Source organism: Merops nubicus, unplaced genomic scaffold (genome assembly GCF_000691845.1).
Source record: "Merops nubicus isolate BGI_N331 unplaced genomic scaffold, ASM69184v1 scaffold23633, whole genome shotgun sequence".
Lineage (NCBI taxonomy): Eukaryota > Metazoa > Chordata > Aves > Coraciiformes > Meropidae > Merops > Merops nubicus.
The window spans coordinates 6065-17576 of record NW_008601286.1 but is presented as its reverse complement, the minus strand read 5'-3'; the positions used below and the strand labels follow the sequence as shown (position 1 = coordinate 17576).

The 11512-nt window shown below is 52.9% G+C and overlaps 1 protein-coding gene across 1 annotated transcript in view; it reads left to right on the top strand.

Moving 5' to 3' along the window:
• The window catches only part of KLHDC4 (kelch domain containing 4), a gene marked incomplete at its 5' end in the record, with an annotated part of 13980 nt that extends 2887 nt beyond the window's left edge, over positions 1-11093 (top strand). Inside the window, 5 exons of the mRNA XM_008937958.1 lie at positions 5501-5582; positions 7546-7754; positions 9035-9437; positions 10506-10622; positions 10918-11093. Of these exons, the coding sequence (XP_008936206.1) occupies positions 5501-5582; positions 7546-7754; positions 9035-9437; positions 10506-10622; positions 10918-11093 (987 nt within the window). The remainder of the gene's footprint in view (positions 1-5500; positions 5583-7545; positions 7755-9034; positions 9438-10505; positions 10623-10917) is intronic.
• Positions 11094-11512: the final 419 nt, after the last annotated feature.

The following is an 11512-nucleotide window of genomic DNA, read 5'->3' as shown; positions in this document are numbered from 1 at the left end:
GCAGCCAAGCTACAAACTGACCAGAGTGCTGGGCAGAATTTCCTCTGCAGCTTTAAGAGTGGAAAGCAACAAACCTTCAGCATGCCTCTGAAAATTTAACTCGACAACATTTTAGCCCCTCCAGGAGAAGCACGATTTCATTAGTGTGGGGCTATTTAGTCCTCTTCCTGGCTTTGCTTGTAGCTGGTTGTGGAGCTGAGTCTCTCTGGGTTGACTTTGAATTGAAGAAAGTGTGTTTTGCTTGTGTGCTCCCCACAGGGGCATTGGCTGGGGTACCCTTGGGAGAAATGAGAGGTAGCCAGTGGAGGAAACAATACTGAATTGGAGCTGGGCAGGTACAGGAGGAGACCCATTCCTTGTCTCCAGTCAGAGGTAGATGCTGCATTCAGGAGTGCTATGAAGGCTTTTCTTGGACATATGAAGGCATTTTTACATATGAAAACAGCCAGGAGTCCAAGCATTCACCAAGTCACATGGAGACTTCTCTTGTAATAAGAGGCAGGACTAAGTTGCACATGTGCTGTAAAAAAGGGACAGACTTATGTGGAGGCTGCCTGAGGCCAAGCACCTATATACTGTGAATTATTTTGGAGGGAAGAGGAGTGGAAACCATCATAGCTCCTCTGTTTTAGTATCAGCAGGATATGGTTGCCTCCCTGGGCTGGGCAGTTCTGCTGCCTCGCATCCTGTGCTCCCCTGAGCCCTTGAAAATCTGAAGTGCTGTAGCAGCCTAGCCCTGTGGTGTGGTGTAATGCACGTTGCCAGGGGCAGAAGGAGCTGTAAGCCCTGGAGGCTGGTGGTTGTGGGTGGAACTGGGGGTGTCTGTGTGCCCAGCTGGCTGCTGGGGCTGGGGGAAGCCTGAGCAAGATGATCAGCCTGATGTTCTCCTGATGAAGGGATCAGTCTGCCCATCCTCAGCCTGGTTGGCAGGGAAGGCAGGAGCAGAGATGGGGTTTGGTTTGTTTTGATTTTTGGGGCCTGGTGCAGAGCTGAGCGTGGAGGGTCAGTTCTCAGCAGTGTCTGTCTGTGTGGCTGAATTCCCCTCATGCAGCCTGTGTAAGCCAGACTCCTTCCTGGCTGGGAAAGTGGAGGCTGAGCAGCTTGAGTGACTTGTCTGAGGCACTCCAGTACTCGTATACAGAGCCAGGATGAGACCCTTGGTACCCAGACGTGCCTTTGCCTGGGCCAGCCAGGAGATTTTGCTGACCAAGTGCTGAACATCCAGGATGCACATGGTGGGAGAGGAGCTTTACAACCCTGAGGGCCACTCACTTGAGCTGTCAGTGCCCAAACTGCCAGGATCATGCCTGATATTTTCAGATGCACGATTCTTAGCACGGAGATGTCCCTGGGATCACCTGTTTCATCTTCAGCCTAGAAATGAGAAAGGCAACTTGTGTGATCTCTTACAGCAGGGGATGTTGTGGGTGTTGTCAGCTCTGCCTAAAATGTGCCTGAAAATCCCACAGGCAGCTCAGCCTTGCTCTCCTGCTGGTCTGAAAGGTGTCCTTGGCCGTTCCTCATGCTGGGGATGGGGCTTGCTGCAGCCAGCTGCATTTTTGGCTGGATAAAGCCAAGAGACCTCTCTATTGCTAGGCAACGTGAGCACTGTGCCTGGCTGGCACAGCAAGTGTGGCCAGGAGGTGCTGGAGGCTAGCACTGCTCTACCTTGCAGGTGCAAGCAGCCTACAGGCCGTGGCAGGGCTGGTGTTACCTCTATGCAAGGCTTTTGGATGCCAGAGGAGACTAGTATGGAGGGGCTTGGGGGTTTAAGGTTGTCATTTTTAATATTTTTATTTGGTTTTAATGGCAAGCTTTGCAAAGCTGAACTGGATTCTGCTGGGAGATTGCTTGTGGCAGGGCTGAGGTGTTTGCCTGAGTTGCAGGGTCTGGTGGGACTGGTTCCCTCTGTAGTTTTGCCTGCTGAGGGCTTCTGCTAATTGGATGTATTTTGCCACCATGGATCTTTTATCACACATGTTTAGCACGTTATACACAGGGGATCCTGATTCCCCTTCCTTCTCAAGAACAGCTCTCTGTGCCTCAGTTTCCTTGCCCTTTGAAAGGGGGTGAAGAGGCATCTTCCTGCCAGTGGAGCTGGGGTTTGGGTTTTCTTTTAGCTGTTGCCTCTAAAGCTCACATAACTCCCTAATAACATACCTGCGTGTGCCAACAGTAGGCTGTGGATTTCCAAACCAGTTTAGTGCTTGAAAGCAAACACCTGCAACTTCAAGGCAAGGCCAGTGTGGGGAACAAGAGCAGGAGCCTCCTGTGGCTGCTGGAGTGATGTGCTCAGGGCAGGAGGGTGTCCTGGCTGCAGGGGGGTTGATCTCTGCAGTGCCCCTGTGCCACTCGCTGGTGAGGTGCCTGCTGTTGAGCCTGTCCAAGCTGGGGTAAACAGGCATCTCTGTGACAACAAATAACCAGCTCCCACTCCACCTCTTTGGGGTTTTCTCAGCCTGAGAAGCTTTCTCATGTTGCACACAGGGCGTGTTTACTACAGGGAGCCACGTGGGCTCCAGGAGGAAACTAACGCAGGGATTCTGCGCAGGCTGCGTGGCAGCCAAGCCCCCTGCTCCTTTGCTCTTTGCTGCTTCCCCTCTTTCCTTGCAGGCTCTGCACATCTGACTGTGCCCCTGCACACGTGAAGGTGTGCTCTGTCTGGCATTTCAGGACAAACTGCAGCTCTCCTGGGGCTGAGGAGGAGGAAAGCACCATTTCTGTTCTTGCCTGACAGGCACTTTGCAGTCGCTGGGCTCGCTGCAGTGCTGTGGGGTGAGAGCAGCCCCCTGCAGTGCTCCTGGCCTGGGCAGGAGTGGCTGGAAACTGCCCAGGGGAGAAGTACCTGGAGGTGTTGGTCAGCAGCTGGGTGAAGATGAGCCAGCGTTTGCCCACGTGGCCAAGAAAGCCACCAGCATTCTAGCTTCCATCAGTGCTAGTGTGGGCAGCAGGACTAGATCCTGGGGTCAGTTTTGGGTCCCTCACTCCCAAGAAGGGCCTTGAGGGGCTGGAGTGTGGCCAGAGAAGGGCAACGAAGCTGCTGGGGAAGGGTCTAGAGGCCAAGTGTGGGGAGGAGCAGCTGAGGGAGCTGGGGGTGCTGAGCCTGGAGCAAAGGAGGCTCAGGGGAGACCTTCTGGCTCTGCACAGCTCCTGACAGGAGCCTGGAGCCAGGGGGGGTTTGGACTCTTCTCCCAAGGGACAAGGGACAGGACAAGAGGAAACAGCCTCAAGTTGCTCCAGGGGAGGTTGCGGTTGGAGCTGCGGAACAATTTCTCGCCCTGGAAGGTTGCCCAGGGCTGTGCCAGGCTGCCCAGGGCAGTGGTGGAGTCCCCACCCCTGGAGGGGTTTCCAAGCCGTGGAGATGTGGTGTGAGGGACACGGGGCAGTGGGGACCTGGCAGTGCTGGGGGAACAGTTGGATTTGATGCTCTTGAAGGTCTCTTCCAACCAGAATGATTCTGTGATTCTAAGGCTACTTCCCTTCTCCTTCCCCTCTGCCCATCCATCCCTGGCAGCTCTTTGCTCCAATGAGGCTTGGATGTTTGTTAAGGTGAAGGACAGACCACAGAGGCTGCTGTACCTCAACTGTACAAAGCCTGCAGCTCAGGGGTGACTTCTGCTGCTCTGGGCTTGTGTGAGAGCTGGAGATGTGTGACACTGCCCTAGGATGGCTCTTGCTCAGCACAGTGACTCACAGCCCTTTGAACTTGAGAGCTGCTGCTGTAGATGCCACAGTGTGTGCACCAACAGGCTGTGAAACAGTGTCCTCTACTTAACAGGACCTTTCCTAGAAGGTGTTTCTTTCTCTCCCTGCCCTCACAGCTCTCTCACAGGTGTCTGTTCAAAGTTCTGCCCATTCCCAGCCCCTCCAACCCCATCTCCAACACCAGAGCTCCTCTAGCTGTGCCTGAGAATTACTCACAGTGCAAAAACTTGTCTTGCTTGTTTTCCATGTGCTGGAGAAGTGTCAGGGCTGAGGAGTCATCCCTGGGTAACCTCTTACTCTGAAGGTCAGGGCTGTCACTGCTGCTTGTTCCTGATGGCTTCCTGTCCCTTGTGTGCCTGATGTTCTGTTGCTCAAGGACAGCAGGTGGAATAATGCAGTTGTTGACTCCCCTGAAGTGGTTGCACAGAGGACCTCTCCAGTGTAGGCATCCTGTTTTGAAGAGTGTCTTCAGTTTGCTAGTGGCCACGCTTAGGTGTGTGGTGGAGAGCAAGAAAACCTGTGAACCACAGCCCCAGGCTAACCCCATTCCCAGGACAGCCCCACAGAAGGTCCCTGCTCCTCAAGTCAACTGAAGCTTCCTTCCTGCTGCACTGGGAGCAGGGTTCTCCAGTTTCCTCTGGCACCTAGCTAGCAGCCTTCCCCAGGGCCTCCCAGCATCATCCACCTTACAGCACTGCTGTGCAAACCCTTTCTTCTGCCTGTCCAAGGATTAACACTGACCCTAGAGACTGGATCCTGGGCTAGGCAGCCACCACACAAAGCAAAAGCTGTTGAGTGTGAGGTGCAGGGCTGGCTGTGGGGGTGCAGGGCAGGACAGCACCCTGCTGTTGTCCTCTCAGGACCACCCAAGCCCTGCTCTCCTCCTGAGGACTCAGCCCAACCCTCCCAGCTTCTGCTGGGATCCTCTGCCTGCATCCTGGAGGCAGCTGCACAGCACAACAATGCTGCTGCCCCTAGGAGGAAGGGGAATGCAAGGAAGCAGGAGCTCTGCATGAAGGATGGGTGGATAATGCCATTAGAAGGCCTCCTACAGTGGTGTGTAGTGCTGCTCTCATGCTGCATGTTGCTAAGAGCACTGGGATGCAGGGGCTTGCAGTGACAGGAGCAAGGGAAAATCGTGGGGCAAGTGATGCATTTAACTGCCCCAGCTGAGGCTTGACCCTGCTCTTGCTGTTGCCTTTAGTAGAGGTGGAAGTGAGGCTTCTGTTTCTGTTTAGGAGGAAAAAAAAAAACCCCAAACCTCTTGCCCAAGGCTCTGTAGGGCCCCCAATGCTAAAAATCAAAAAAATGCCATCAGGAGTTGGGCTGTGGTGCAGAGAGAGCTGTCAGCTCTGTTTCTCTTGGGGGGATGGAGATGGGGTGGTGGCAGACACTGAAAGTCTGTGTGCTAGGCACACATCCATGATTAAACTTGGGCCTTGGTACAGAACAGACATTTGGAGCTTCTGCTCAGTGCTAGGGGCAGAATCCTGGAGGGGCCTGCAGACTGAGTGGGTAGTTGCTGTGTGCCAGCTGGGTAGAGTGGTTATCTGCACTCTTCTACAGCTAGAGAAACAGGCATGGATGAGAAGTTGGTGCCTTGAGGGCTCCTGATACTGTCTGTGGCAGAGTAAAAGGCAGGACCTTGGTCCTTCCCTTGGTCCTTCCTTCCCCTGTGGGGTGTTGAGTTCAAAATGACCCATACCACTATTCTAGGCCTTGAAAAGTTGGACCTCCTGTGTTTTGGGCACTGAAACTGTTTCACTGAGCATCCCTGTCTGTCCCTTCTCTGCAGAGAATTAAGAAGGATGTTGACAAAGGCACCCTGCATACAGATATGTTCCTGCTGAAGGCTGAAGGTGCAGGCAAGGAGGAAGGTAAGCTCCTGCTGCAGCTGGGAAGGCTGTGCTGGAAGTGATGCTGCAGGACTGTGAATGTAAATCCTTTCTCTTCCTTTGAGTAACAGAGAAAAAAACCAAAACCCAAGCTCAGAACAAAATTTACCTTTTCATGAGAAGTGCTATGCCCCAGTGTTTGCTGTGGGGCTAAACACAGCAGAGGAGTTGATTTAAATATTTCTTCTTCCCAGGAGCAGCTCAGTGGGTTTGTGTATTGGGACTCTAGCTCAAAAAGAAAGGGGCTGGGTGAAGGAAACAGCAGCTGCAGGGAGATCCTGGAGGAATTATGTTCCCCTTTTTTCTTGACATGTGCTGTAGAAGGAAGACAGGCCATCATATCTGGAGGTGTTGGTCACAGCCAGCTGAAGATGAGCCAGCACGTGCCCAGGTAGTCAAGAAGGCTACCAGCATCCTGGCTTGTGTCAACACTAGTTTGGCCAGCAGGGCTAGGGCAGGGATTGCCCCTTGGACTGGGCAGTGGGGAGGACACAGCTCAAATCCTGAGGTCAGTTTTGGGACCCTCCCTCCAAGAGGGACCTTGAGGGGCTGGAGCGTGGCCAGAGAAGGGCAACGAAGCTGCTGGGGAAGGGTCTAGAGCCCAAGTGTGGGGAGGAGCAGCTGAGGGAGCTGGGGGTGCTGAGCCTGGAGCAAAGGAGGCTCAGGGGAGACCTTCTGGCTCTGCACAGCTCCTGACAGGAGCCTGGAGCCAGGTGGGGGTCGGGCTCTGCTCCCAAGGAACAAGAGATAGGACAAGAGGAAACAGCCTCAAGTTGCCCCAGGGGAGGGTGAGGTTGGAGCTGAGGAACAATTTCTTGCCCTGGAGGGGTGCCCAGGGCTGTGCCAGGCTGCCCAGGGCAGTGGTGGAGTCCCCACCCCTGGAGGGGGTTCCAAGCCGTGGAGATGTGGTGTGAGGGACACGGGGCAGTGGGGACCTGGCAGTGCTGGGGAAGGGTTGGACTCAATGATCTCTTCCAACCCAAAGTATTCAATGATATTGTGGTCACCTGTGCAGGCAGAATTCTTCCCTGCTGTGCTCTGCAAAGGGAGGGGAGACCTTGGTGGTGCTGTTCTGTCCCCTTCTCATGCTCTTGTTTTACAGCCTGAGAAGATGGGGCTGTGTCTGCCTCACTGAGCAAAACTCTGTGGTTAGCTGAAGGCTGTGAGGAGTTGTGGTTCCAAGCTCCTGTTGAGATTTCAGAGCTCATGTCAGTGTTAGATCTGATGCAGTGGAACACTGGGTGGGATTGGAGATGGTGGAGAAACATCTGAGGAACTGGCAGAGCTCTGGAGGAAGTTTGGGTTACACTTTGTCAGAGGATCACTTCCAGCTCACAGCATTGTCCAGGCTGACACCTCCCAGTTGGCCCTGGAACAGTCTGAGATAGAGTGGAGGGTCTCCAGGCTCCTTGTGTAACTCTGTGAGGAGCTCTGGCCTGCACAGGCAGCTTCAGGAAAAACTAAAAGAAAAGGTATTTCAGGGATTTTTTTTTGGGTTTGTACGTGGGAGGGAATTAACATTTTGAAATTCCTTTTTTCTGGGACATTTTGATCACTGCTTTTCTGTTTCATAACACAGAATCTTTGGGATTTCAGAGTTCTCCACGCTGGAAATTCCTGTTTTGACAAACTTGAGGAACCAGTGCATGTGCTTCTCCCAGCCACCATTGGAGGGATTTGGTGTAAACCCAGAGTAGAAAGAATTGGAGCAGGAGTGGAGGGTGCAGAGCAGAAACCTCCCACTGCTGAGCCTTGTTTTAAAGCGTGGTTGGGTCTCCTTGCAAAGAGCTGTAGTAGAAGGGTCAGGCTGAAGTTGAGCTGTGCAGTTCTGAGACTGTCCAAAGTGGGTCTTTGAGGAACTTGGAGTACTGAAGGACCTTGGACCACCTGAAAATGGTCAGGGGTCTCTTTGCTGATGCTGATGTTTCCATTTCTCCATTAGCAGAGAGGTGGGCGTGGACTCGGCTCAACCCTTCTGGAGTGAAGCCCCCTCCCAGGTCTGGCTTCTCCGTGGCAGCTGCTCCCAATAACAGATCCCTCCTCTTTGGGGGTGTGCATGATGAGGAAGAGGAAGAGAGCATCGAAGGGGACTTCTTCAATGATATTTATTTCTATGACATGGGGAAAAACCGCTGGTTTCCTGGACAGCTAAAGGTTCTGTTTTAAAAATAACACAGATAGGTTCAGCTCGTTCTCCTTCATCATCTGACACGTGTCCTCTGGGTCTTTTTTTGGCCCCATGGAGCTTTCTCAGCAAGAACTTGGGGCACTCAAGAAGCAGAGCCACAAGGTGTGGCTGCTGCTTTCTTCTGTGACCCACTGACTGTGGAGAGAGGGAGAGGCTGTAGAATGAAGCCAGAGATGTGCAACTCCAGCAAGGGTTTTGCTGCCAGACCAACCAAATTCTCTGACTTCAGGCTTCCCCTCTCCTCCTCTGCCACATAGCTCCTTGTCCATGCTCTGCTTCCACTCTGTGATGCAGACTGTGACCCTTCTGGGGAGGGAGGAGGAAGCCCGTGAGCCCTGATGGCTGGGCACAGAGCAAGAGTTCAGGAGGCAACTTCCCTTCTCTGGGAGTCAGGCTGCATGTGTCCCATTGTTGTGTAACACAAAATGAAACAAAGCAGCATGAAAACCTAGTTAAGGTGATTTACTGGAGCCTGGCTCCAGGTCAGATGTGTGAGTCTGACATCAGATGGTTCAGTAAGTGCTATGTGAAAAGATCTGGTGTTGGGAGAAAAACTCTCCCTCTTTGCCAGTGTTGATGAGCTACTAGAGAGGTGAAATATTAACCTTGGCTTGTAAGAACTTCAGAAATATCACCCTCAGCTCAGATCTTGAATTTTGTTTGAACCACTCTCAAGGGGGAAGTGAGGTGCAAATGACCTGCTTGAACTTCCTTTTTTCCACCCCACTGTTGCTGGCTTTGACTCCTCCTCAAAAAGGGAAGTCAGTCACCTAATAACAAGCAAACATGCCCTCAGATGTTTGCTTCTGCCCTCCTAGCTGACTGTTTTCCAGCTCTTCCATAGAGCACTTGAGAGACCTGGAGTGCTTCCTGGTAATGCACTGTAATATAGCACCCATTCAGAAAATTGTGGGTTATTTTCTCTTGCTCCTGCCACAGCCCAGTGGATTCTGTGTGTCTGTGGAGAACAAAAGAACTGTTTTCTGCCCCTTCAGCACGTGCTGCCATGAATAGAGGAAGCAACTCCACACCAGTTCTCCAGGAGTTTCATTGCTCCTTGTTTTCTGGCTGGTTCAAATCCATGCTGAGGAGGAGGTCGCATCTATCACTTGAGACTTAGAACTGTAGTGAAAAATAGTTGAATTCTTCCCCCTCCCTCCCTGCAGCATCTGTAGTATTTGTATGAACTTATTAGTTCCACACAATTGACACACAGTCTCCTCCTGTCCCCTGTTCTTGTTAACAGGGACCAAAATCAGAGAAGAGGAAGCGAAGACGCGGCAGACAGGCTGAGGCAGAGGGTGCTGGAGATGAGGAGGTGGAGAAGCCACCTCCCCAAGGCCCTGTGGAGATAGTCAAAGAGGTGGTGGCAGAAGATGGCACTGTCATGACAATCAAACAGGTGATCTCTGGACCTGCAGAAGAGAAGGAAAGGTCAGAATCAGAGGAGGAGGAGGAGGATGGAGCCTTGGGGCAGCGAGTGGAGCCGTGCCCACGTTCCAATGCCATGCTGGCAGTGAAGCACGGGGTCCTCTACCTGTGGGGGGGAATGTTTGAGGTGGGCGACCGCCAGTTCACCCTCAGTGACCTCTACAGCATCGACCTGCACAAGATGGAAGAGTGGAAGGTGCTGGTGGAGATGGATCCAAGTAAGCTCTGGTGGTGGGATCTCTGTCTTCAGCGTAGCAACAATACACTAGGCAAAAAGAACAGCTCTGGGGCTTCCTCAAGGGCTGGTGGTGGGCCTTTGAGTAGTGTCTCCTAGACCCAGAAAAACTTGTGAGTATGTGATATGCAGTGTCTTAGGGTCACCATTGCTGCAGAAGCCTTGGGATCACTGTAGAGTGTGAGATCTGGTCTGTCTGCTCTGAAAACCAAGCCATGCAGACAAATGCAGAAAGCATTATCTGAGGGACCTCAGTGAGAATGCATTTGGTGGATTTTTCTACTCATTATTGAAAGAAACTGGATCTGTCCTAGAGCAACATATCTCTTATGGCAGTGGCTGCATGGTTCAGATCCCCCCTGCAGTGCTGGGGCAGCTCTGGAGTCCTCAGCACAGCAGAGCCAGGGACCTGCTGGAGCGGGGCCAGAGGAGCCCCAGCAATGCCCCGAGGGGGGAACCCCTCTGCTGGGAGCCCAGCAGGAGAGAGTTGGGCTGGGGCAGCCACAGAGGAGAAGGCTCCAGCTGGGGAGACCCCCTGGGGGCTGCCCGGGCTGCCAGGGGGCCTAGCAGAAAGCTGGGGACAGACTGTTAGCCGGGTCTGTTGCAACAGGACGAGGAATGATGGTTTTAAACTAAAAAAGGGAGATTTAGAATCATAGAATCAATAAGGTTGGGAAAGACCTCGAAGGTCATCAAGTCCAACCATAAACATTTAGACTAGAGAGAATGAATTTTTTGCTGCTGAGGGTGGTGAGCCCCTGGCCCAGGCTGCCCAGAGAGGTGGTCGCTGCCCCATCCCTGGAACCATTCCAGGGGAGGTTGGATGATGCTCTGAGCACCCTGCTATGGTTGCAGAAGTCCCTGCTCCCTGCAGGAGGGTGCACTAGGTGCTCCCTGTTGGGGCCAGGCCCTGTGCAGTGGGTGGAAATACAGCAGGGATGTTAGGGAGCACCTCTGCCTGAGCTTGCCCTGGCATCCTCCATGGGAGTTCTGGGTGTAGGAGTGGGAAACAGCTTGTTAGTTATTTCTTCTGTTTTCTTTCTCATCAAAGAGGCACAAGAATGGCTGGAGGAGTCAGAGTCAGACGAAGAGGATGATGATACAGAGGGTGCAGAGGGAGGTGAAGAGGAAGAGGAGAGCTCTGAAGAGGAGAGTGAAGATGAGGGAGGTAATGATCAGTACAAACGTTGTCTTCATAGCAATAGAAAGTGCATTTTGGTACAACACCTCCTGGTTCCACTGCAGCCTGGAGGGCCTCACTGGAATCTGGGTGAGTTTTCCAGCAAAAGCAGTGTTCCTCCACGCAGTGCTGGAGGAGGAGACCTTTCACTGCTTGCTGCTAGGCTGTTAAATGAAAAGGTTAGCTGAAGAGCAGCCTTGCTCAGGCTGACTCACAGAAGAGCAGACTGCCTGCCTTAGCTGTCTGTGACCTCCCTTTCTGTCTTCTTCCCATCGTGTACCAGGAGAGGAGCAACACCCATCTGTTGAGCCTGAGGAGCAGCACACAGACTACCTGGCCAGGACAGAGCAGTACTGGGTTAAACTGGCCCGCAGCAACATGGGCCCAGATGCCAAGGAGAAGAAGGTGCTGAAAGTGGCACATGCCATGGCAAAGACTTTCTATGAAGATTCAGTCTAGGTGTTGTGGGGGCTGTTCCACGAGTGAAGAAACACGCTGGGAGCAGTGGTGACCCCCCAGAGCTCAGCAGGGATCTGCCAGAAGGCATCCTGGCACACCAGCTTGGGCTGCTCTGGGCTGCCCAGTCTCCACAGGCCCACTCATGGGCACACACATGGTGTGCTGTTGCTGCCCTGGGGGTCCTGGGAGGGTCTTGAGGAACAGGATTGCTGTCCAAGCACTTGTTCCCCTGAGGCTGGTGTATGCAATACTGTCATATTTTTGTTCAAAAGTTGTTTTGAGTCTGTCAAGACAAGCTGCACATCACAATGGTTCACTGGTTCTGATTCCCTACCTTGGTTGGGACTAGAACCTGTCTCCAAGGGTTTCTACAATAAACTTTTTGGCTACATTGCTTTGGTTATCTCAATTAATCCCTG